Below are 27,643 nucleotides of genomic sequence, written 5' to 3' on the forward strand. Positions count from 1 at the left end.
GATTACAAAAGGGAAGGGTCTTCTATTATATTTAGCAATGATACGCAATATTACACAGTTTAAAATATTATATTTTGTCAATACAGTCGATATTCATTTTTGTGTTAACGATAACATTTTATTGTCGCGTTATTCCTTTATGCATCGGAATTATTTTTCCAGTACAAAAGTTCAAAAATGTATAAAAAGTATAAAGATTGTTGAAAACACTGTCTTATAAACAGTGAAAAATATATTTATCAAAATGTTGCTTTAGAAGTTTCTTTTGAACACTATTTGTGCTTGAAGTATTATATAATTAACTTCATTGTTAATTTATAAACTTATTAAACTAATAAACGATTCACAGTTACATTCTACAGTTTTTCGACAATGTGTCAGTTTAAAAGTGTATAAAAATAAATGATACAAAAGTATGCAACCATACTCGTAGGCACTTCGCATACAATACCTACGCAATACTAACTCTATATTTACACTGGGACCAAACTGACGCACTCACTTCACCATCACATTCGATTCACTTCACTTCGATTCCAACAATATTAAGTGACAAATTAAAACGAGTGCGTTCAGTTAGTCCCGTTATATTAAATTATAGGTACGTATAAATTAATATATTCTACTAAGTACTTTGCACAAAACGTTACAACTTTTTAATTTCATATTTTGAGGTCAGCAATCATGTCGATTGTTCTCGACTATTATTCGATTCTTATGCACACAATACTGTGTATCGATTGTTAAATGCAGTCTTCACAAATTACTATGTTTACATAAAGATCACAACGATACAGTGAGTTATCAATCTAAGTAATCTCATAAATAGCCGCCTACACTACGTTATAGCTACCTAAATAATTTGTACAATCGGTGTGAGCTACCCCACGGATTCTGGTGTCAGAACAATAATTATAGACATAAAAATAAATAATATTATAAATTAATATTCGACCACAGTCTTTAGAGAAATATAAATGTAACAAGAGCACACGGAGACAAAATGGAAATGTCTTTAAAATAGGAACACACAAGCAATTGACTCTACAAAAAATGATATTTGGTTTTATTACAAAAAATACACACTGAAACACATCTATACCGAAAAACGGTATAGGAGTACTAGTGGCGCGCTCTATGGAATGATTTCAGTACCATCCTGTATACATTCGACGACAAGACACTATTCACTAACACTTCCATCGTGTACCGTTTTACAATATAGCCTCCACTATATTAACGAGATATTACTTAACATAACGTCGTAATACTGTCTTAAGGTACATGATTATAAGCGGTAATGCGTAACCTTAAAACATGTTCCGTTTACGATTCTCGTTTGAGATTAACAACTCTGCAACTTTAGGTAAAGATGTCTCCTCACGTCCCGCGTCGCCGCGCTGCCCGCGTCTGTCCGCACTACACTCTACGAGTCTACACGCTACAGTGTCATAGTGTCCGCATGTCACAACACGTTTAGTGTCTGGAGGAGTCGCTCTCGTGTCCCGAGTCGCGGCCGTTCTCCCGCGGCGAGGCGCGGTGCTCGCGCTCGTCTCTGTATCGATCCCTGCGGTCCCGATCCCGCGACCGCTCTCTATCTCTGTCCCGGTCTCGGTCCCGATCCCGGTCTCTGTCTCGATCTCGGTCGCGATCTCTATCACGATCTCTCTCCCGATCGTCGTCACGATCTCGCCGCCGATCGTAGTAATGGTACGACCGACGAGATTTCCTGTCACTCGGTGTAACCACCTCCACTTTGATGTTCGCTGTTGCAGTCACCTAAAAACAAGGAAAAATTATAAAGCTGAGTTATAGTTAAAACTACTGAACGAATTGATAAGTTTATACACCATTAAGGATGCAGAATTAAGTTTTATCAAATTGTCATAGTGGAAACTCACCTTAGTTGTAATAGCACCGCCATGCTGTGACTTCATGGTGGGAGTCGACCGGCCCGATGCCGAGTCACTACCGTTGTAGGTAGTGGTCTCGACAACCACCTCTGGCTGTACCACGATCGACTGCATGGAGGACTGCACAGAAGGCGCTGAGCTGTGCCAGCTGGGAGGCTCCTCTGTAATAGTAGTAAGGGAGGGAGCACTAGGTCTCGAGGCTGATTTTCCTGTCCTGCTGTTTTTATCGCTCGTGTTATTGCCAGATGTAGACTTCCTTTGGTGCACCGGAGAGCTTTTCGGCGATGGTGTTGATAATCTTTCTGGATGTTCGAGAGGCCTTACCTAAAAATAAATAGTTGTTAATTTAGATGTTTTCGTTTCGTTATTATTAATATAGGCGTCATTATAAATGTGTTAGAAACAAATAAATTCACTTTAACATTTTTAAATGTATATTTCTACTGATAATTAATAAAAAAGAATAAAGGAGAAAAGAAATAAGAAAAATGTGCAAAGTAACGTACCTCTGCATCTGGACCCAGTAACGCCAATACAATAGGGAAGAACAGCAATCCATCGATGAGTCCCAACAACACGAGAGCCAGTAGTAGCCTGAGGAACAATCTGGCGACGAATCCGAACTCACTGGTGGCGAGCATCGAGGCAGCCAGTGCAGCCGCCAGCGCGCCGTGCACCACCGGCGCCAGCACCGACTCCAGCGCGAGCGACGCACGCCGGCGCTTGCACCCGATTGACGTCACGAAACTCTGGAATGGGACAAATGTTATTGTAATTTATGCTTCTAGCACTGCAAAATAAACTCATCATGTTTTTATAATAAGACAAGATGATTCAAGGTGCATAAATAAGATCGGATCAAAAATACCTTTCAATTGTTATGATTGAATGTAAATAACTTTTAAAAGTTATTACTGATACTGATAAAAGAAATATTGCATGTAATTAACTGGAAGGAAAGAACATCGCAGTAAAAAAAAAAACTAAATTACTATCTAACTTAGAAATAAATACTTACCAAACACAAGTGCACGGTGAAGTGGACACCCCTGCCGATGGCGAGCACGAGCAGTACTGCGGGCACAGCGGAGAGTTTGACTCCCAGCAGCGCCATGGTGCCCAGCAGCTGCAGCACCAGCACCGCTAGAGCCAGCGTCACCAGCAGGGCCGCCCACGCGTTCAGCAGCAGTACCATTACGGCCTGGTGATACAAAAAAAAAAAAATTAATGACTATTTAAATTCCTGTAAATTTATCATAGTGGAACATTGAATCGCGCCAAAAATATAACAATATTTACACTGAAGCATAATTTAGTTTTGTATATTTTGTTGAATATCCAAATCATAATTAAAATGTCTAATTTGTTTGTAATGGAAACGAAACATTTTTAACCTCGAGAATATAGGCAAATTAAAAAACAGCATTAACTAGTATTTAACTTACCACAAACACAGCGGCCAGAGCGCAAGCGAGAGCCAATGACAGCGATGTCCTCAAATACAAATACTGCTCCCAGAATAGAAAAGGTATGCCCGACGGGAAGTTAGACAATCCTTTCGCTTCGAACTTTAGGCACAACTCTCTCACCGACATTATCAAGGTCTTTATGCTTTCTGTGTCACTGAGCCCGGCCAAGTAGAACGGAAGCTGCGTGTATATTAACGGAGATGACTTCGGAATCTTGAGCTCCATATCTCCTGACGAATGCGTCCATCTTTTCGGCTGAGGCTTGAGATTTCCTTGCGATGCGCCATAAGCCAACGCATCATTCGTTGCCCAGGCTGATAAGTAGTTGTAGAAAGCTTTGGGGTTGATAATGCCGTCACTGCCGACTAGTCGGTGGCCATTTTTGGTGTCTGTACTAATGAGGGATTTGTCGATGGGATTGTCCACGTGACCCGTCTGCACCATGAGCTTGTACGCCAGGATACCCTCGTCGCTTGCATTCTTGCACCAATACTCTTGGGTGATGCATCCATTCTCTACCTCTTTATCAAAGGCCGCTTGCAAATCCAGCAACCAATCCCGAAACAAGCTCAGCCAGAATTTCGTTAGACCGCCATTGTCATTTTTTATTATGTTCGGTATTCTCACAAACTGATCATGGTACTCGTACAACAATTCCTGATTGGTGGGGTATTCGAAATCCCCTTGCGTCACCGCGTACATGCTGTAGAAGCCGAAATACTTCTCTTGTCGGTAAAGGAATTCATGTTCGTCTGTATTTTCGGGGACAATGTCGGTGAGGTCTAACCCGTCTTTTACTTTGGTCGCTCCCCATACGCTTGCAAGTATCACAGCGATTAAAGCCAGCATAGATGTTACCTAGAAAGTGAAGAACAATACATTATTCAACGTCAGTAAACAAAAAAACATGAAACAAATGAAAGGCAATTCTATTCAAATGTAGATAAGATCGCGTTCTAGTTACCTTGACAGATGGTCGCATTATGAACGGCGCGTAGTGATTCTTGGCCCATTTGGTGAGCGAGAGACTGATGCAGCACGTGTTCTTAACATCTTCACCTATATCTTCAGGATCTAATGGTTGTCGCGTTGTATCCTTCCAGTTACTCTGCGTGAAGAAAAAATGTTCAATTAGCGTCGATGCCTTGGGAGTACAATTCTTTTTACGATCAAATTGAAATCGAATGCTATCATATTGGGTATTGAATGTATTTATAGATCCAACGCTAGATTTTAATACAGTTTAGTTCGCTTGTATTTAAATTCATTATTTTTGTGTCTGTTGTCAAATAAATATATTTTGACTATTACGTATTTTGCCATTAAATAGAAAATTGGACTCAATGCAATATTTATAGTAGTATCATTTTTGTATTTACAATGCATAAAAAACTGGCATCTCACCTTATTCCCTTTAGCGTTCCTCGTGCTCGGTCGTTGCCGCTGCGTCCTGTGCGGCGCGTCGGGCATGACGCAGCACAGCACGTCCGAGCGCGCCGCCGAGCGCCGCCGCAAGTCCAGAGAGATCATCGCCGGGAACACCAACAGCATCGAGCCCAGGTTAAAAAGAAGTAGGATCGCCGCCTGCAATTATAAAAACAATTAAGTCATTTCAATAGCCCAACTGAAAAGTTGCGTCAATAGTGATTTTATAGATTAATTTTTTTTTATTTAAATTCATCAAGCAATAGAAAAAGTAAATTGTTAATCAGAGACAGCTATTATCCATTTTAAATTGCCTCTAAAATATTTTAAACATTTACGATAAAGATTATAAATCCCTAAAGAAACAAGCGACTTACTTGTAAACAAAACACGCGTAGAGCCGGTATGGGGAGTAAGGCAGCTGCTAGAAACGCCATTATGTTACACAGCGATGCTAATAGCACGCTGAGGCCGCTCTTCTTGAGGACTAGCCCGGTCCGCTCCTCCCGCGGGACGTCTCCCGATTGCTCCACGTACGTGTGTGTTAGTAGAAACATGTCCTGGACTCCCAAACCCAACGCCAGGAATGGGACTATTTGGGTACTTGAAGCGTTGAAGGGTATTCCTGTGGGATATGATGTGAGTAAATAAGGTGTTTCGTAATGAATTAAATATAACAGTATACATATAAGTAGTACATAGTAAGTATTGGTCATCTTAATTTAATAAATTAAATGAAACTATATTTTCACAAAAAAAAAAAATATATATATTTGAAAATATTAAAGAAACACACAAAAATAATCACCTAATAAAGCACAAAAACCTAAACCGGCGGCGATGGTAATAGAAAGCAAGAGCACCCCGGCGATACCGACTCCCGCCTGCGAACGGACTGGGTCGCGCCATTGCATCAGAGTTACCGCCACGTATATTAACTGCAAAAACAAATAAACAAAATGTAAAAAAACAATATAACTTACTAAAAAGGAACAAAACATAATTACAACATAAACTACAGAATATGAAGCACTCATGCGCATAGACATAGTTGTGCGCACAGGAATAGTAAACGAGTTACTCACCATAAACATGTATCCCAAAATAATGTTCTTTAGCGACAATTCGGAGAACTTTCCCAGAATATCGTTTAGCGTGGACGTTGAGAACGGATAGAAACTGTACGACGCTGACACTTTTTCCGACGTCGTCATTCTCCGTACCTCCTGTTGACAACATAAGATATTCTTGTAAGTAAGCATTAGCTAGGTATTATATACATAAAATATATGCTGCGTTGATCTAAAAAAAATCTAAGATTATGAGCATTCATATTAAATTAGTCTGTCATTACGGGTATTTCAATACCAATAATATATAGATAAAACTTTCAAGTATTGCCTTTAACTTAGTACCAGGTAATGTAAGTAAGGTGAGTAAGTCGATTCACATATGTGTGTGCTTCGTACTAAATCCTCGATTCTGCTGATGGACTGATCACCGATTTATAATTATATTCTAGACTAGCTTTTGCTCGCGGCTTCGCCCGCGTGAAGGTGTTTTCCAGGATAAAATTCCACTGTTTGATAAAAGTCTTGCTACATATTTTCCCGGTACTTATAGGTTCAAACTAATTTTATCCCCAATCTATAATTTCAGTTCAATCAGTCGAAAATCTAAGAACATTTATACAAACTTTCATCCCTATTTTATCCCCTTAAGGGTAGAATTTATCAAAATCCTTTCTGAGGGGATGCCTACGTCATAGTAGCTTTATGCATGTAAAGTCTTAGCCCGATCCGTCCAATGGTTTGGGCTGTTCCTTGATATATCACTGTCAGTCACCTTTGAGTTATATATTATATATTAACAACTGAAGTTAGCTAAAATTGAGTTTCTCGAAGCCGACCACTATTTATGTACTATGTATTTTGAGACTATGCAATTTTGTCGCGTTCGCGATTCACTTTCACTTTTGTTGAGTTTCAGAACGCGATATTAGATCCTCCAACGCGCACGCGAATTCGAACTTTATGCAGCGGTAATAAATTACAAATTGACTCTCCATTTTATTTAGAAAACGTTTGTATGGGAAATAGAAAAATGCTGTTTTGAGGATTTTCCCGGCAATTATTCGAATTTTTCTCACCTTTTAAACCTTCCCTAGACCTCCACAAATAATTCAAGACCAAGATAAGATAAATCCGTTCAGCCGTTCTCGAGTTTTAGCGAGACTAACGAAAAGCAATTCATTTTTATATATATAGATTACCAATTTTACTACTTAAAAGAACTTTCCCATAAAAATATTTTTTGAAAATATTTAAAACGTAAATCAAAAACTTACAGCTGCAAACTTCCTTTGCCACGAGTCCAAGACAGCGGCGGCTTTCTCCTGCGTCCAGCCCACATGATGCACTTTGTAGTGATCAGCCCAGTACTCGTACATCTCACGCTCGCCCATCAGCTGCACGACCGTCTGCAGCGCCTTGGCACTGCGCAGCGCCGAAGTCGAGTTTCGAGTCGCGCCGCCGACTATTAGCTGCTCGGGCCAATGCATGTACGCTGCTGCGAAACCGTAGCACCCGTGGGATAGCTCTGCTGCTACGTCTGGGATCTGGAAATAATTGTATTAAATGGCTTTTTGGACTACATGCGTGATATGGAACTGTTATTGTAACACGTTAAAGATAGAAGTACCAATATTTTCGATGTGTTATAAGATTTTTGTGTATAATCAATAAACTTATATTTTATCGATACCCTACCGACAGTTCAATAAATTGTTCAAGTTCAAAGTCATTTTGGTCACAAAAAGTGATCGAATTAAATTGTGCGGTTTTAATTACGTAAACAAGGTGAAGGTCTTTATATATAAGTGTATTATTCTATACTTTGTATTTCTTTGTTTATTTAAACGCGCTCATCTCGGGAACTACTAAACCGATTTTGAATTTTTTTACTAACCGGAAGCTACATTACTTCTGAGTACAATAGGCCACTTTTTATCCTGAGAAAATATTAATCCCAGAAAATAAATTTCACGCGAGCGAAGCCGCGGACAAATATATAATATTTATATATATAACGAGAAACATGTCACCGTAATTGGCTATGTAGATTGTACCCACTTAAAATGTAAAAACATATTCTCTTAATGGTCATAATGCATTATGATTTACAATTTGATGTGACAAATCTATGAAAGCGTAAGTAAAGCGATACATTATCAGTTCCTAATGAGACTTATTGACTGGGCGAGAAATTCGAAGTGGCGACGTATGTAAAAGACATTGTAAAATTGATACAACATTGACGAGGTTTTGTATAAGTGAGCGGGCGCTGGGTGACGAACGTTACCGATATAATAGTGTCGTTGTGAGGGGGAGTAGTGGTGGCAATCGAGGCCCATTGAGCCGTGCACAATGCGCCCGTATAATGCGCGGTCCGGCTGCGAGCCGCGCGGCGCGAACAATGTGTCTCCGCGCCGCACGTGGGTGGCGCACTGGCGCGCGGCGCGCTGGCGGTGCCAACCACCTACACCCCACGGTTCTCGCTTACAAAAACGATCCACAATTGAGCTCCTAAATCACTGATTGTTTAAACACAATTTGTAGCCGACGCGACGCGCACCCTCCCCGAACCGTGAGGCGGGAACGGCTTCATTAAGACGAGTTCCCCGAACGTCAAAACACCACCGATAACTAATAAGTATATATCCAGTTGCGAAATGAATGTTTCCGTGCGATGTTATCACATGTTTGGGAGCGTAACTTTCTCGAAGGCGCGCCACGGCCCGCAGCGGCAGGTAGTGCCACCATCTGCCCGGCGGCGACCGCTTTCATCCTGTCTTATTACCGTTTCCAAAAATATTTTATTATTATGGAAAGTATTTAAACTTTATGCCTTCGCCCAGATAAAGTTATTTTATTTGTCGTGACCCTACACGATATATTTATGTGCCAGTAAAACTGTCGTAAATTGAAGACTTCATAAAAGGACCGGGAGTTGTCGTAATGGTCCCTAATGTGGGTCTCACGCGAGCGTAACAAACAAATTATTCACATACAACAGAATACACGGCCATTGGCATTCATAAAAAAAAATATTGGTACTCCATCTACCTGACAAATTTAAACATCTTCATAAAAACAGCCAGTAGTTTATTGAATGGAATCATGAATACAAAAGCGACATAAAGCGTAGGTATATTTGTGAAGACAGCGAGCTCGCGAGGTTATTAATGAAGACTCACGTTTTTGGATTTTTTGTTGGGCGCCGTGTCCGGACAGTATGCGTCGGTGGGGTCTAGGCACGGCTTCTTCATGTAGGCAGAGGTGATGCCAGCTCTCTTCATATACGCTTCTACCATGCCGTAGGGGAACTGAAACTTCAGCTTCTTCACCTCCTCTAACATCTCTTGGGGGTTCAAATACGTCCATTGCAGTTTCTGTTTCAGACCACTGGAACAAAACATTTACGTAGAATGTAGAATGTTGCAAGGTGAGCGTCGTGGTATTATAAATATCGGATTATATCATTGAAGTGACGATGATCTTCTTTATCCAAGCTTATGTTACACGTAAAGTCAATTAGAAGGTATATTACGGCACGCCTGCGCTACAGCTGTCCAAGGTGTATTAGCGGTTCATTTTACTTTGTCGTGTAAGTAGCCTATTGAACTCGCAGGAATTTTTATTTAGATCATAGATTACGTTGTTTACATTTAGCTACTTATCTGCCACAGTATGTATGTTTTATATATAAAAGAATTTACATAATATGTGAAATGATAAGCGATAAATCTAGTTTAAAATACTCACGGGACGAAAATAGGGTAATCTGGTCCGAGCAACTTGGAACCTTCCCAGAAGCAATCGAGCGGCGTAATGATCGCGCACGGGATGATGTTGTCGAATATCTTCTGTATGTGGTAGGCTTCGAAGTCGGGAATGCTGGGGCTGTAGCAGAGGTCCTTCAGCCGCCATTCGATATCGTACATGTGAACTGTGACGCGCGTCGCTGCGTGGACCACCTGCGCAATGCAAATGATGCTATACACCTGTCCTGTCTCCATGTGGTAAACGTAAAAAAAGAAGCGAATGTAGATTCGCCGTTGTTAGTAAGACATTAAAGACCTGATAGCGGTAGTAATGCCTCCGGCTTATAGTTTTATTTTCGGACGGTGTTTTTATTAACTTTGCACGGTTACGCTTTTACTATCTCTATTGCATTTTATGAGTCCACAACCTTTAGCTGTAAATGGCATTCACGATATTCAAGTAGCAGTTTCTAGAATTTTCTGTTAAGAGGAAGTCGGACACCAAAAGCCATTTTGTCAGGTAAAGACCTTAGGTCCTTCCTATTTTAGGATTTATATAAATACATGAACATCGGTTGGTTTATGTGAATGTACTGGATTGTACTCGTAAAACTATTGATAGATTTGAATTGCGCGTGTTACGTGTGAACATAGCATAATAGGTATTTATGGCATTTGAATTGTCAACACCGCCTAGTTGGCACACGAATAAATGAACGAGCTAAAACTATAGTTTCTATCACTTGTCGCGTCTGCGTCTTCAATTAACGTGCCAGACTGATGATTTCATCCAAAATCACCCCATTCTAACCATCTCTAACACTTATAGTCAAACACGGACATAAATAATGGACTCTGATTACGCCACATCCTCTACGCTTTAGATGTCACTAAAATAGAGATTTTATGTTTGTTTAACTCAGTGACAAGATCGGACGCATGCTTCGTATGAAATCTGGGACGGCCTAATCCACATCCGTTGAGGAAGAAACCCGTTAGTGTTAAAATAGACTATAGGTGTAAAGACCAAACATATTACCTCATTCATGGAATTTGTCACGTTCATCAATGGAATGCGGTGTGTGTTAAGAAATCACCTAGTGTTTACATTGTAGCTAGACACCATACAGAATGATCATTTGTATACGAAACAAATGTTAGAATACACCGCAGGGAGATGCAGTGCGCAAGGACAGATTACCGTAACAAAATTTTAATTTGGTTTGTGTGTAACCAGCAAGCAAGAACAGCAGTTCGTGCAGTGTATTTTACAGCGTCATATGGATGAGTGAATACTTAAATCCTTAGGTTAAAATATTAATGCTATAAAATATGAAAAAATGCTATAAACGTTATGCTAAGTTGGCTAAGCTATGGACCCATTTAGTAATGGTTTAGACATTAATTTAATTCCAATATAGAAATTCAGGAACTTGAAATAGTTACCTTTAGGTGCTCTAGCAACGCTCCCGCGTGGAGTAGCGAGACGTCTGGATCTTTGGCTGTTTGTATAATAAGTTGGTGGGTTGAGGAGTCTGCTTCGCCTAGCGCTTGCGCAGTGTACTTCAGTTCAGCTTCTAATCTACCGCCCTCTGTGAAAAAGATATCACATTCAAGAGTTTTGTTTGCAATAGCATAAATCTGGAATCGTAATAATAATCCTACTAATTATATCTGTGATTTTAAACATACAAATATGCACAGAGAATAAATGAGCAGTAATGATAAAGAACTCAGAACAATAAAGCAATCACCTCTCAGGTCACGTGAAATTAAAACATCAGATAAGGTGATTTGCGAAACAAAAAATCAACGCCAAGTTATAATTAAAATGCTATTAAGATGGCATTAAATTATGTTTTCTTTATCGTGAATGGCTTTATTTCTGACATCTGCGGTATAATGTGATACTTGTTATGGTCGAAGAGCTCTTAATTACCTTCTTCATATTGCGTACTGCCCGTGTATTGCGGAAAAATTTTACTCAAGGTCTTTAATTTACATAAATGAACATACATTATAATAATGTAAAGTACCTACCGCTTAATATTTTAAATTCGCACTTATGTTTACCTTATGAAAAAAATATGAGAGTTCATAATAAAATCAGCCGAGCGTAGAATTAGGTTTTTCCTTACAATTTCTTAGTACGTTACATTATTCCTTGTTGTGAATTTCTTAATCATTTTACTTTATTCCATCGAAACTTTAATATCTACGAAGTATAAAACTTATCTGCCATATTCACGGACCAAGTGTCATTAATTGCATCCCATCAGCGCTATCTCAACGCTGTCAGCAACGGGGATGTGGAGCGAGCACAAAAAATCCTCATCCGAATTTAGTGTGGCCACCCTAACTGGCACGGTTTATTGAGAAGTGTGGACGCATTTGTTACGGAGGCGAGTCGAGCCGATAGTTAACACATCCCGGCGGTGATTTATCGCGAAGCTATGTGACAAGACCCACGCCCCCCCAACGGCGCCATGTGCTAAGCTTTAATTACATCTTCAGTTTATGTGAACTTGACATTAAAAACCGGTGTCCATATCTTTGGTAAAATTAGTCCACTTAGACGATTATAAAATTCAACCACAGTATTATAACAATTATCGCATATTTCATGCGAAAATGCGAACATTAAGCGACAAAATTTTAAGTAAAGATGGGAGACTACCTAATTTCAGTATTTCTCTTCTTAGTCATGATTATTTTTATTGTTCAAACGATAAATCATGACAGACTTTATTAATTACTCCATACAAACATTGAATTTGTCAGTTAACCAACAACATACTACCGAGTTGTCGAGCACTATCATCTCGACGTAATTAGCGACATGACGAACTCGCAAATCATGCGCGAGGCTAAACTTATTTTTTCTCAAAGGCCCAAAATCCTTTTAACAGCACGACTCAGCTACGTGTCAGCACGACGCGGGAATTCGTACCAATTAACACCCGCCCGGCTGATTTATATAAGCCGGTTTGTCACTTTTTTGCGTTGAATTAGGTACGCGAGGTGTTTGATACATGTCTACCTAAATATATGCTCGTATCTTTAATAAGCGTTGCGAATTTATAAATGTCTTGAATAAGTGTGGATTTTATATTTTTTGTATTCTATACATATTGAGATGGGGCTTAGTGCAATCAAAACGTTTTCTATGAATGGATATTTATCATAACTGCTTATAATTATTAGCAGTAGCACTGATGTACAGTAAACATTTCAACACTATATTTGCGTCGCTTATAATTCAAACAAAATTTCAAATTACGTCATAATTCATAACCTTGTTTGTTTGAAGACAACGCATGGAAATGAGTTTGGCTTTGACCCAAAATGTTTGCTCGTTTTCAAAATGCGGTGAACTGTCGTCCTATTACATACATTTAACTAATCTCTTCGAATACTTTAATTATAACACAGAATATATAAACGAAGTACAATTTTTTCAAAGCTCAGCGTGTAGGTGAATACAGTAAAGTTAAATTTACAAAATAATACAATAATATTTTAAAAAGAATGGACGCTTTCCTATTTAAACGAATATCGATTCTGATGTTTATAAATCTGTGGAAAGTGCAGTTTGAACAAGAGAGTGATTAGAGTCATAGCAGTTTGAAAATTAAAAAATATTAAAATTAGGAAAGATTTTAATACAAACAGGACAGTGTTTAATACAAACAAATGCGGAAAGAAGAAAAGTAAAATTATTACTCAAAGCCAATGTAATTATTTTCTACTATTTCTTGCTGAGGGAGCCTATCCCTCACATGTGTTTGCATGCAGAGCGATTAACAGAGGCAGTTAACGCCCTCGCTACAGTCGACCCGCAAGGAATGCTATTTTATTTTGGTCGCTAATTTATAGCGTGACAATGCCGCGTGAGTCGTGTAGGATGCACGCGGCAACCGGCCACGGCCATTTATGTAAACAACTACGGAATACCTTCTCAGAATTATTTAACTAACCTATGTGATTTACTTGTACAGCTTAAGCTTTTCAATTTTGTTTACTATTTAATGTGTGCATTTATAAATTTTATTAAACAGGCATTAACCATGTTTTTTTGCTTTCTAAAATAGCACTTGTTACATTTTGATCACGTCAAAGATTTAAAATCAAAACGATATTTCATATGATAGTTTGAACAGAAAAGTGGCTTAATTAATAAAGATGGATCGAAGAGATTAGAATCATATAAATGTAGGAAAAGTCTCCAATCAAGACAGTTTGGATGATGGTAATACAAAACTTGTATTGTTGCAGCGCCGCGCCGGCGACGCATCGAATGCTAATCGTCCTAATGCACTTACGAGCCACCTGTCACACGGCACTCTGCCGAGGGCCCATAGTAATGCCGTCATCATTCCGCACAACACTTTGTATGTTAATAAGATTAATAAGCTTTATGAACAATAAAGTTTGCTTAAATGTGGGCTCTTTTTTATTGATCTTTGATTATATTAAACTAAAGTTTTTTAATCTATTATTGTATTGTATAATGTTTCTATTATTTCAATAAATTGATATCGAACTCTATTTTTGAACTATACAAAAAAGCGATTATGAATTTATACAATATGTTTTAATTTATCAGCAAATTCTTATTAGCAGAAGTTTTGGAATAACCCACTTATGTTTTTGATATTTATCTTAATTGGTTTCGGTTATTTTGGTCTTGCTCTATTCGACTTGGCTCTGTTTAAATTATAATGGCGTTAATGATCAGACAAAATTTTGTTCATAAATAAGTTTTATAACATTTAAATAATAACATTCAGAGCATAAATTATGTTTATTGACTTGAATTCTTATTTAATAAAATTTTAACCCACGCTGAGTGCCTTTCACTATAGTCAGGCACAATTTGAACGTACTTAACGTCCCCGGCTCGGGATATTAATCTCAAGTAAATAGTATTCAGGATTATTGTGATTGAAATATTCTAAACTCGAGTTTGATCGTTTCATCATAGTTTAGACTAAATGTAGCCGAGTTTCGTGCCGGATATTAGGGATTATCATAAAGCAAGTGGAATGAATTCGAGCGCGGTGGGCCCGCACAGGGCGCCTCTATTTTAACACCTACCAGAGCCGTGGGCGCGATTTACGATGCCAACATCACGCCAGCGCTCGTTGACTCTGCCGTTCGAGACGAATTTAAGTGTCGACCTGTTGATGCCGTATGGACAGGGATCGATTGTTTAGTCACTAAACAAGAGACGCGTCAGTTTACGTTACGTTTAGTCACGCGGGTGGACGCATACTCTGTGTGTGACGACGCTCCGCGCGCGCTCTGCAGCTCCGCCGCATCGAGACGCAGGGCGGGCGGTGGCACGTAAAGCGCAAGGTCACGCGAGGTTATCGCGGCGTCTACCCGCGCAGCTTTCACACGTCACAACCGCGCCAACTTATCGCCCGCGAGCGTCGCGGCATCGTTTGTACATGGCGCGTACTCTTATCGATATGAGTTAAATGTCATATTTCTTGCGTAAATCAATACAGCAAACGACAATAAAGTGCGTAACGATCGAATGGAACCTAAATCTTCTCCATGTACGCGGACTACAGTCGATTCGAGGTAGCCATTTATTGCATTCATGATGCGTGCGCGTCGATAATGACAATATTTCTACTCGATGGTAGCGGGCGATCAGCGCGGACAATCGCAATGAATGACGTTGGGGGACGGGAAGGGGGGGCAATACGTGCGCTCGCGCATGTGGTTGTGGCCACCCGCGCGCCGCCGTGCCCGGCCCGTGTGGTCCGGCCGCCGCTCTCCGCGCGCCCCGTCTCTCGCCCGCACTGGCCTTCTATGCAAATTAGCCTCAGCGTAGACAACAGATGGATGGCGGAATAAACAAACCGCGTCCTTTGCGGGTCGGCGCGAGCTACCAGCAGACACGACGCGACGAAGCGACTTTGTTATTGCTACATTTTGTGCACAACCAAGACGTGCGACATGCACAAATGCTAAACGTTTCTCGTAAAATTTGTACAAACAAAGTGAGAGCAGCATTATATCATGTCAATATCGATTAGATTGTGGAAAAATTTGTAACATTTCGGTCACGGTCGCTAAATGGATCGAACCCGGTTTTGGAACAAAAACTAGTTGTATTTAGAACGTTGTTGCGAGCGCTTGACTCCATATACGCGCGTGTTTTCGTGTTACGTGTTCTGAATAAACAACTGACAGAGATTGTTACTTTATGTAGGTATATTTTACTCAACGGATGATGTTATCAAATGTGTGTAGATTCAAAACTAAATACAACTATATACTAAACACGAAAAGCGTATATGAAATTGAATTTATGTTATATTAGCGAGTTTTCTACTTTACGCCTTAAGTATCGCAGTTATCGCGGTCTATTTATTTAAAAAACTAACCCCTATCTTCATTTTATTGCACCTTATAAAAATAATTTACAACTGAAGGGTTTTACGATGAAACAAAAAATAAAACGCGTTGAAGTCTTTTATTGCGACACAAATTTTAAAAGCTTTGAAAAGTCTTCAATGCGCATTGTATCTAGTTCTGTTTATTAGAATACCGTTCGACAACGTTCCGCAAATAACATTGTAATCTTTTCCACACTGAACAACTAAGCCGGGCGTGTTGGTCACAATGCCAGCGTATTCTGAACTCGGCTGGAGTCGGTGTTCAATAGTGAGTGGCCTGCAAGGGCTCCGCAGCAGGGATCAAAACACAAAAGGCAACCGCGGAACAGTGCGTCGCAGCAAGGCGTCCTCATACAAAGGCGAGTCGGACAATCAGATCCCTCGTTTTTTGTGAGTCAATAGAAATGTTATACATTTTTTTAGTTTTATTGGTCGTAATTTCACGTGGGGATATTTACGGGCGGCCGCGGGCCACTTAATTAAGTTGTTAGGCGACTCCGGCTCCACCGGCATTGTTTAACAGAGCTGGCTTTGTTCCGCGATAAGGTTTTGTTGCTTCTCAATGTATTTGTTAGTATTTGGACAGTAGTTAAGGACATCAAAAATCGATATTTTGATGTGTTTATATTTTTTATTGGTCATGAAATAAAATTAACAGTCTTTGGTATGTTTTTAAAGTTTAGATTATGGTTTTTATCTCTTTATTAAAATCTCTGAGAGGAAATCAATAACCCTTAACGATGAGCTGCAGGTAGCGATGAGACTGTTACAATACTTTTGTACACAATGTTCGATAGTACTAACATTTGATCTTATGTTTTTATTTGCTTATAGAAATTTTTAAGCTCGATAGACTGTAAATTTTCCTAACTTTAAAAGCATCTTGCAATGCTCATCAAATCTGCGACCACATCGTGCACAAAACGTATGATTTAAGTATAAATACGATCCATATTTATGCCTCGTATCACGACTTCTATTCGGTTAGTTGTAGTGTATTTATCGCAATAAAGAAACAGAAATTCTTGGTTGTACTCTCAATAAATAACGCTTCACCCAAATCCCCCTTAAACCCTCCGTATAGCTAGTTGCATCTATATGTGATTTGTGCGTACGCGCCGTGCCCCTTGGTTTGTGCAATGCTATCAAAATAACATGCAACTATGTTTTCATACAGTTTCGCCATCACAACTTAAGATAACAAAATTACAAAATATAAAATAACGATACGGATAAGTAATACGATTATTATTATTTTATGTTTTGTTGAAACTTACAGCATGGGTTTATTATATGGTGTAAGGTTTCATGGTGTTTTGTAAAAGTAGTATTCATTGTTTCATTTTAAACAAAACTCACCGAAAAGTACCAGAGCAGTATAATAGCAATGATAAAATTGTCTGTTCGGTTGTCGCATCGGCGTCGAGGCGACGCAGCAGGTGCTTCGAAATCGCTCACTTCCTTTTTGCGACGTCCGCAATCGCGATTTTTTTGCTCTTACGATAATGTATCCGATGTATCAAACGAGAGAGTTGCTTTTTTATCGACAGATTGCGGAGAAAATAATGCTTTTATTGATGCTCCAAACAAAATGAACTTTTCATACAAGTTATAAGGAAAATACAATTATAATTTGTTTTGTTAGTATTTTGTTACTCTTTCTCATGTATTAACATATATATGTATACAAAAACATTAAAATAATAAATTTGATGAAAATCACCTTCTTTCTGCTATTTCATTATACTATGGAGTAAATTATTTATTTAATGTTTACTATATCTCAAGCTTAAATTCGTAAAGGTGTCGAAATATCAACATTCGTTCTGCATTCTTTTAACTGATAATGTTATTGTCACTTAAGATATTGAAAAAAAATACGAACCTGCCCATGCTACGATGCCATTTTATTTTATTACACGTAAATATTCGATCATTTATTTTCTTAAACATTTCAATTTGGAAAAGTAGCTTACATTTAACAACGTTCCGTCTCGAATTACAGAGAAAATATCAACAAAAAGTGACCGTATATTCTATTTATATAGTACTGTAACAGCTGAAAGCCTTTTATGGGCTTTATCCCCATGTTAAAGAATTTATGCTTTTTAACTTCAAGTCGAATGTAAATTATTTGGGTGTTAGTTTTACAAAATACAATTGTACGACATTCACTTTACTTTAGAAAAGGTAAAGTCAAAGAATGTCTTTAAGGTCACAAAAAGTTGACGTAAAAGTATTTTTCGTAGTAAGTAGATATTACAGTACATTATAGCATTGGAACTTAATATAAAATACATAATAATAGTTTTCATAGCTGTTTTTAAATTATACTGCATTTGAATTCTAATTTTTTTTATGTAAATTTTTCAGGACCCAATTCAAAATTATAGCATTATGTTTTTTTTATGAGTAACAAGCTTATATATTGCAAATTTGGTTCTTATGCCATTTTGAACAAAGTTATCCTAACTATGAACTTAGAGAAAAGGGATACAGCGGATGTCGAGTCACTTATTTGCTTCTTTTATTACATCCGCACTTTCATTTATGACGTCATCCTACATAGGTACATTAAATATTTCTTCAGTAAAAATCATTAGGCCGTTAATACGGCTTAATGATTTTTACTAAAATGAAAATTAAGGAGACATTAAAGAAGTCACAATTCAATTATATCGATTATTTTGATGTTATTTTTTTTTTGGATCACTGTTAATATAAATTCCAAATATGAAACAATATAAGTTCAAATCTTTACCAAACTATTACGTGTAATAATGCCAAGTCTACTCTGTTTTTTCAATGAGAGCAATGGAGTAAAGCAATAACATAACTGGTGGCTTGAGAATAAAATGCAAAAACACCACATTGTGACCTCAAAACTTAGCGTCCACAATCCGACAAAGAAACTAATGTTAATTTAATAAAGTACCCCGCGCATTTGAGAATACTAATACGGAGCAATACGTGTGTGCCATGTGGAATTGTAGAACATCAAATTTGCGTCTTTTTTATGTACATTCCGGTAAATTGTGGCCTAATTGGAATTTATACTTGTATTATTTTGATAGGTATAAACTGGAATTGGTTCCTAGTTACGTTTTAAAAGATGTGTGATGAATTTTTTATTACATTTATACTGTTTTTATAAGTATAATGCTGCGTCAAAATATATTTATACATACAATGCCATACCTAGAATCCTTCAAGGAATAGACAGAGGTGTATGAAGCGCACCCACTATTCTCTATTTCCTTTTTATAGTTAGTGTTTTATTAAAGCAGAAAAAAAAGTTAATAATTTCTGTTTTCGTAGTCAATGCACGTTCACATAATAACTTAAGTACTAAGGAAGTCTGCCGGAAAAGACAATTACATTATAATTGCTACATATTAATATTAATTTACCGTGTTTATATTATGTAAATATATCTGTCACAACTTAAAAGGTATACATTGATATACAATTAAAGTTAAACGAACGTCGCACCGGACGCATATGCCCTTACAGACTGTTGATTGACGAATTTAAATTCAATTTATCGTGCGTATAAGGGCAGTAACACAGCACGCTGAGAGCGGCGCGCTTGTAGTGGCGACTGTATGCGCGGCACGTCGCGCCCAGACGGAAGCGGCTCCACACACCAACTCGCGCGCGTGCATTGGTATTCCAAATGATGCACAATGTGCCACAATGTCGTGATGTGCCTTACGTTTCATAGATATTACGTAGCCGATAAGGGCTAAGGGCATGGTTTGTTTCCAAACACGTACCTTGAACCCAGAGCTGGTCGACGCGCGAGTGGATCTGCGCGGACTTGAGGCCCACGCAGAACGTTGATAGCACGAGAATGGCGACGAATAGGACTTTGCCGGCGTCTCCTTGGAGGAAACAGCCGAGGATGAAGAGCTGCTCCTGCAGCCACGCGCGGATCCAAAGCGATGTTCGCCCGCCTTCGATGTTACCCTGCATACAAATTAAACATGAGACATGGTATCTTCAACAGTTAGCACGCAAGTCGTACTAAAGCACTATAGGACATATAAGCTTATAAATACATGAGAGGGTTGGTAGAGTTGATAATAGTATGGCCAAAGTTCGCTTAGCTAATTTCTGTTCCATGGTAATGATTTCTGCGAAGGAGAGTTAGTACCACGCCATAAATAGATATTTCGGCTAAACCTTGACTTGCTTAAGATGAGGATCTTATTCTATAGTTCTATTATTTCGCATCGTAATTATTCCATTTAAAATAACAAAGCTTTGAAATGTACTGATTAAGAGGATAGACTGCAATATACCTTATTTAGCATTAAATAATATAGACAAATAATGTTTATCTAATAAGCTATTGTCGAACGTAATCCGGAGGCACATGCAGAAAAATCCAACAATAGATTGAGGACTAATCATTTAAAGTAAGTATTATTGAGTACCAACAAAGTTTCAGTTTGTAAAGAATGAAGTAGTTCCAATAGTCGGTAGGTACAACAAAGCTAATCCTGTTTCTTTGAGTCTTTCACATCACTTAATAGTACAAAGGAAAGAAAAGAATAAGAAATGTCGACGTTTTTGTTCAAATACAAATCTAAACATCGTTTCTATGAAGAACAAAGTACGGTAGCCATTCCTTCACATGCTGCGTCACTATCGCCTCGATCGATCCTTCGACCTTATATCAATAAACATATGGCGAGATCTCTTTGGCGGAAGATATAATAACATCGAACTCTTTAAACATCTAAATAATTTCTCAGTTGATTGTGATTAATGATAGGCGGCGGCTCGGCCGGCCCGGGGCGTGCGCACCCGTGGCGCCACGGCATCACCCCGCGAGAGCAAGTGCCGACTGCTGAGCTGAGTGCCGAGAGCCGACCCAGCCCGAATCTCGTGCGGTTACTAATTGCACAATAATAACTCAATCGTCTCGTGCCGAACGCCGATTAACCCGCCGGGATACTGGTACTATCTACCTACTCGTCAATGGCGCGAAAGTAGCGCAGGCTGAACATCATAATAACATGAAAGATTATACATTCATCAACGTACAACAAAGCGGTAAAAGAGATTTATCACGGTTTACACGCCGCCGAAACAGGAATTTCGATGTTTTTTATTCGTGTTACCTATTTAATATTTATACATACATGGTTAAATATTTTACATTTTTATAGCCAGATTGTAGCAAAAGTCTGAGTGGATCATCCGATGGTAAGGGATCTCAATTGTAGGAACCCTCGACCCATATTTAAGGAGAGAATAGGGATTAGATTCCAAAGCATTTTATGTCACTAGCTCTAGTACAACACACAACAGCAAAGCTTTCTCTACACGTCACCCTGGTCGAGCCCTCTCATTCATACTGTAGATCACTACAGCATGACTCAATACTAGAGTCGTATCGCTTCTAATTATAGTAAAAATTTAATAATTTTCCTATCCACTGACAGTACCAGTAATTTGGGTTAGTATGATAAGGATGCGGGTGGCATTTTTTTTAGACCCTTCATATTTAAAAATCTATGATTGACCTATTTTATACGCCACTCTAGGAATTCTCGGGCACATGACATCTTTACCTAAGTCTTGAGTGAGTGCAAAATCATTGGCTATACAGAGTTACATAGTGGTCACAGAAGCGAGTTCGCTGAACCGGCGCCCCTTGCCACCGAATGCGAGTTGTTTAGCTTCGGAGCGTAAATAAATAATCGTAGCAACAATAATGGCTTAATGGCAGATAGTGCGAGAGGCTGTGGAACAGTTCGGATACGGCGCGGGCGAGCGGAGGTGAATGTCGGGCGCGCTGGGTGGGCGTGACGTCACGGACGGAATGCGCCCGAGCTGCCGCCCGGCCCCGCCGCCGCTGCCGCACCCGCTCACCCTACCCGCGTGATCACTCCACGTGGAGCGTACGCAACAACACGCCACCACGCTGCATCCTCGCCCCATCTAGCATTATCTCATTTGGCATATTACATGCATCTAAAGTTAAAATTACATGTAATCAGCAAATGCATAATGATTAGATTACATCTAACCATATGATAAACACAAAATATCTACACAAATATGAGATCGTGCCTAGAACGCTACGAATGTAAACAGGAACATAGAAGAGCCCATGCAAAGTAACATTAGTTGCACGAAGCCGCAAGCAAAAACAAGTTTACAATAAACGTAACCCTGATTACTATCATCTCGCTCAATGGCACTCGTAACACCCGCGAAGATGCATCGGACATAATGCTGACGCAAGAATTACAGGATTATGTGCACTATAATCCGCGAGTGGCGCCGGCGACTTGGCTTCCTGCAGATAAGGAATTAGTCCCACCAGCCCGTTTCCATAGGCGCCGGTGATTAAAACCATTCTTGCATATGAACAAGGTACGCTCCGAGCGCCATCTGACGGTTTAAATAATCTGTGCGTAGAGGCGCGTAGCCTCCGGGTGCGTTTTGCATAAGTTGCCGGTTATTAAAACACCATTATGTAAAGCTCTTTATCGCGTTACAGGAAACAACACAGATAATTTTGTATTAGTTGCTGTGGGCTTCTACACGGCACCGGGTGACTTTATTGTTATCTAGGGTCAAGCTCAGTGAATTTGTCATGACTTAATACTTCATCATACATTATTATAGTATTTTTTACTGTTGTTTTATTACGTGTTTACAATGCGCTGAAGTATACTAATTATAAGTGTATGCGGCATGATTCAGGGCTATATTTATTTCTATTCGTCACTGAGAGTGTGAAATAAATTAAACAATGTGACTGTGATATGTTTTAGTAGTTATTATGATTAGTAAACTTTTCGCCGCCATTTCAGTTCTTTTACTGATTATATCAAAATTATACTTTTATTTGTTTCAAACTGATTTTTATAAAGCTTTGTTCAAAATTCATGTATAAAAGTTTTTTACCGTGACACTCCGCGTATGTCAGTAGTCAATGCCAAGGTCAAGTTTGCCAGCTGTTTTATCAAAGTACGAGAAATGTTTCTCATTTTCTCGCATTCTGTATCGAGAACTAGTTTACTGAATTGTGTATCATAATAACTGTACATCGGCTCGTCTATTATTAGAGTGGATACAAACGATACATCATTGCTGTCATATTCTACGTTTAATGTTTCAGTTCTTGATGTTTGATTGGCGCGATCTTTGACATCCGCCGCCACCATCGGCATTTACAGATCGCCGGCCATGGTGTTCCGGATATCTGCATATAATGGAACGTGGGTGTAGCCGCTCCATTATTCCATTAGAATGCATAAGGCGTCGCTTAGTTGTTCTACGAAGGCAAAACCAGAACTAAGAAATGTAATTTTATGCTTTAGAAATCATTGAGGCTCTATTTGTCTCTACTTTATCGAGACTAACCTGGAAGTAGATAAATCCACTGATTCAGCAGGAAATAATTTTTAAAGGATATCTTAAATTTTCATTCCTCGGTTGATTTTATAGATACTTGCTACGAGATCTTGTATCTTTTAACAATTTTTCCAAAAAAGTAACTTTTTAATATTCAATAAAGTTTTTTCGAAACTGGGACGGCGTTTTAAATAGGTTGCGCGATGCAAAAAAAAATTGTGAATCTGTAGATTTATTTAACACGAAAACATTTCTACAGAAATTCTGTAAATTATTTTGAAAGTCATAACACAATCCATCACGTAGTTTACGAGTATTCTAACCAAATTTTACAAGCAAAATATATTTATAGCATAATTCAAGAGATTTGAGAACAACGATATTTTAAGTATTGGCCCGATAAACAAGGTTATCAATCCAGTGTATTCGTCAGACCATAAAAAAGCCATTAGCGATTAGCATAGCGGTTAGGTATTTTATTCTGAATAACCCCGTACCGTGATATGCGACGTGAGAAAAAAATATATGGCCTACGTCAAGGATCTTCGGCCAAATTGGCCAGTCGGCCACCAGCGCTGTGTAACCTTGCAATGTCAATGACATTGTACGTTTTTTACGTAATTCTGTCACTGTCTTGATTGTCACTTTATACGAATGTGTTATTAGGGTTAAATAGTTGAAGCGTGGTTATGGTGGAAACCCTTGGGTTCACTTCAGGAGGCACTTCATATAACCAAACATTGGTTATCCGCAAATTAAGTGGATTGCTATTTGTTTCCCAGTCAATGCGGGCGTTTACACACACATCCATATTTTTTTATAGAAGTTAAGTTTGTGCATTTGTTTCTAGAGATGATTTCTTTAATTACAAAACCAATTCTAATTATGCGAAAATATTTCATTTTTTTATTGATTACTTTTACTCGAGGTAAAATATTCGTGCCGGACTGTGAGCAAAAACTATCATTAAATATATTTTATTAATCACGGCTAATGATCATTCATAATTTGATGATTAATGAATGGGATTAGAGTTATAGTAGATTTAAAAATATAATAGCGGTATAATAATTATAAATCAATCATTCAATTACCAATATTAAATCGATATTAAGTAATGTACAAAATGTCTATAGACCCCAACAGCATGTTTTGGACTATCAATGGTAAACAGAAAGCATCTGATGAGAAAGTTGCCAAGTTAGGTGAACACACCAACCGGTTTGGGCACCGATAGTTATTTCATCGATACTAGGTTAATATAAAAGATCTTTACATATTGTAATACACTGTAAGAGTCAATGTGTTGCGGTTTATCCATTTACGAATCCTCAAACATCTGGCGCAGCAAAGCTACTGGCTTGAAGGTAAAGCGTAATGACGGGGAAAATTGCTGAATGTGCACTCATGTGCTCAGCCACGTGTTGTGGCCTGAGGTTATAGGATATACTGCAGAAACCCGATACTAGTAGCTGTTACATTCTTCGCGGTTAATCAAATGATACTTAACCATTAAAAGTATTTTGTTATCGTTTAACTTTAATTTCCGAGCTGTGGCTTTGATGAACAAGCCAAAAGGACTGTCTAAAATGTGTGTCGATAGATACGTACATTTCCATATTAACCTGTTGTTATTTATGATACACGTGAGGAGACTGAAACAATCATGGACAGGATGTCCTAGGCGAAGCATTACATACTTAGGTCTTCCGGTATCCATTCATGTTACCAGATAATAATATTCATAAATACATAAAAAATGTAATGAGTATGTACAGTACCAGTAAATCATCCAAAATACAAACAGAACCTTAGCCAAAAAACTAAACTTTTGAAATTGGTGGATGGTATAATCATATTTTATAGGTCTCCGGTGCAGCTGTCGGCCGCCACTGAATGTAATGTTTGGACGAAGACAAACAATATGTGGGAAAAACGAGTGGAAAAAGGATGCAGCATAAATCTTAAAGAAAAGGAAAGAAATTACTGCATCACCACGAAGAAAAGGGACGGACGATCGGAAACCACAAGATGTCTCAATTCCACGAGGCGAGCTCTGTGCGGTCCCGTCAGACACAAAACTTCGTAGAATAGCATTCTTTTATCTTATTTTTGGGGAGCAGTTATGTAATATTGATGTTATTTTACGATATTGATCGATGGTTGGGTGTTCTCGGAGAGTGGAACTACTTAATTTGATGTTATGTATTAATTTATGATTAGCATGTTATTAAGTATACACTGTTAAATATAATACAGTTAACTTGTTTTTCATAATAACATAGTATGATCTTTCAGATTAGTTCTTTATTTAACTTTCATTTTGTTTGTGGAAAACTTAGTAGTTCGCAATTCAAATTAAGTATTTCCTACATTAAATAATTCTCATTTTAGATGAAAACATCTTTCTTCTGAGTTACCATCAACATTAACATCCCTTCAAATAGATAGGTATTGTAGGTTTTGGTTTGTATCTAATAATTGTAGTTTGGTGTGCATGCAATAAAACGGATTTTTTTTTAAAATAATTGATACTATATGTTGCTACAAATTTATAAGATATCAATCTAGCTATAGACGATAAATAGTCGCGTGGCATGAATGAACTATAATTCATACATTCACGGTATAGACATATCATTTTATTATATTTCACAATGCACTGTGTAAATACAGTGCGTGCAAGCTAAATGTAAAAGCTATTTAATTTAATAATAACGTTCTCTGTGCAGAGGCTGTCACGCGGTCCGCGTTGATGTCTCTATAGGCGCCGTTGCGCTGCGCGTGCGCAGCCCCTCGCTCGTCCCACACCCGCTGTGCCTTAATTGCTTCATCTTGCATACGACCGACCAAGTTCCTACATTAAAGTAACTATCAGCTATAGTTATGTTACAATAACCTCAACACAGATTACAGCTGTTTTACGTTTTATCTATACTTTCCAAGTACAGACAGGACAACGTTTGAACTTACGTCGCGTGATTATTTTATTTGTAGTTTTAGCGTTAATTTGTAAAATTCATCAGATTTTGGGGCTAGTGTTTCCTGAAATGCAATATTTCGCAAAGGTCGCCGGCAGGGGTGTGGATTGTGGACCACCGCGAGGCGGTCGTGCCGCCTTCGAGGAAAGCGCTGCCTTCCTCGAATCCGACCGTACACCGATATTGGTTGAATTGCTACAACAATTTTAAGGATTTAAACATAGCTTTTGGACACAATGTAAGTGCGTTGACAATAACATTTGACGTTTTTGGGATGAAATACTCAGGTACTTAAAACTTTTACGACTTTAGAAATGTTTCGGAGAAACCGTAGTTTGAAAGAGCATTATAAATAAATAAATAAAAAAAAAAAACAGATTTTGTTTAATACTTTGAGTTAAATTTCGACAATACCAGAATATGCTTTTTAAACTACATAATTTATAAAACTTTAACAAATTTGGGCAGGGTTAGGATTAAATTGAATTTCTATCTATGTTATATTTAAATGTATTGATGATTAATCAATATAAGTGATCTAGTGTTGCAAAATATAAATGATCAGAGAAAATGTATTGTAAATGTTATTGTTATAAATGTCTAAAAGCTTTACTTATCAACTTTTGATAACAAACACTTATTAGTGTTTTCACAAATTACGCGCGTCCTTCATAGTACGCCCTGCTCCCGCTAGCCGGCGCCACCGATGTACGCTGCCGCGTTCCTCGATGCGATTGGCATTCGCAGAAAAACAATCACACGTGCAATATGACAATCGAAAAATGACACTGTGTATTTGTGCATCTAGTAGTAAGAACACTGCACCTTTTCAAGTTCGGAGAGTGCTAGGGCCGCATCCACCCAGCTCGTGCGAATGTAAAGATCGGCACTGTGGCGCGCCTCGGCAGCAGTGGGGCTTTCGTGAGCAGCAGTCGCTATCCGAGGATTCGAAGGAGCCTCGGAATCGGGAGCCACCATGATCTCGGGGCCAGACTTGTCACCAGTATCCTCATGAAGACGGCCGGAGTCCGTCTGGCGGCGCACGCTGTCATATCACTCGCCGCCACATAACCACACACTTGTACACGCGAATTCGTCACTTCTATCAATCACTTTACCGTTCGAAGTACGAAACTGTACCGAGGTTCATTACAAATGTTGCGACGCGTCCGCGTGTCGACACCAGCGCGGTTCGAACAACACTGATTCGAGCGTAGAATGCGCACACTGGATGTTTGTTGAG

The 27,643-nt window shown here is 38.7% G+C and overlaps 1 protein-coding gene across 1 annotated transcript; it reads right to left on the reverse strand.

Moving 5' to 3' along the window:
• Positions 1–50: 50 nt before the first annotated feature.
• LOC115443752 (protein patched) lies at positions 51–27,643 on the reverse strand. The gene is made up of 16 exons (XM_030169299.2): positions 27,226–27,643; positions 19,819–20,011; positions 11,076–11,221; positions 9,631–9,842; positions 9,063–9,270; positions 7,155–7,424; positions 5,893–6,033; positions 5,616–5,745; positions 5,185–5,432; positions 4,787–4,966; positions 4,347–4,490; positions 3,359–4,240; positions 2,932–3,114; positions 2,420–2,662; positions 1,902–2,237; positions 51–1,779 (listed from the first exon to the last, which is right to left on the reverse strand). Exons 1-16 carry the CDS (start codon positions 27,376–27,378, stop codon positions 1,477–1,479), a joined length of 3,972 nt encoding a protein of 1,323 aa, XP_030025159.1. The 5' UTR covers positions 27,379–27,643; the 3' UTR covers positions 51–1,476.

This window comes from Manduca sexta, chromosome 25, assembly GCF_014839805.1.
Source record: "Manduca sexta isolate Smith_Timp_Sample1 chromosome 25, JHU_Msex_v1.0, whole genome shotgun sequence".
NCBI classification, from domain to species: Eukaryota; Metazoa; Arthropoda; class Insecta; order Lepidoptera; family Sphingidae; genus Manduca; species Manduca sexta.

Coding starts and splice junctions, on each gene's coding strand:
- LOC115443752 (XM_030169299.2), bottom strand. CDS start 27,378: ATGGTGGCTCCCGATTCCGAGGCTCCTTCGAATCCTCGGATAGCGACT. Junction 6,034..7,154: donor GGCAAAGGAAGTTTGCAGCT/GTAAGTTTTTGA, acceptor TGTTGTCAACAG/GAGGTACGGAGAATGACGAC. Junction 2,663..2,931: donor TCACCGTGCACTTGTGTTTG/GTAAGTATTTAT, acceptor GTCCCATTCCAG/AGTTTCGTGACGTCAATCGG.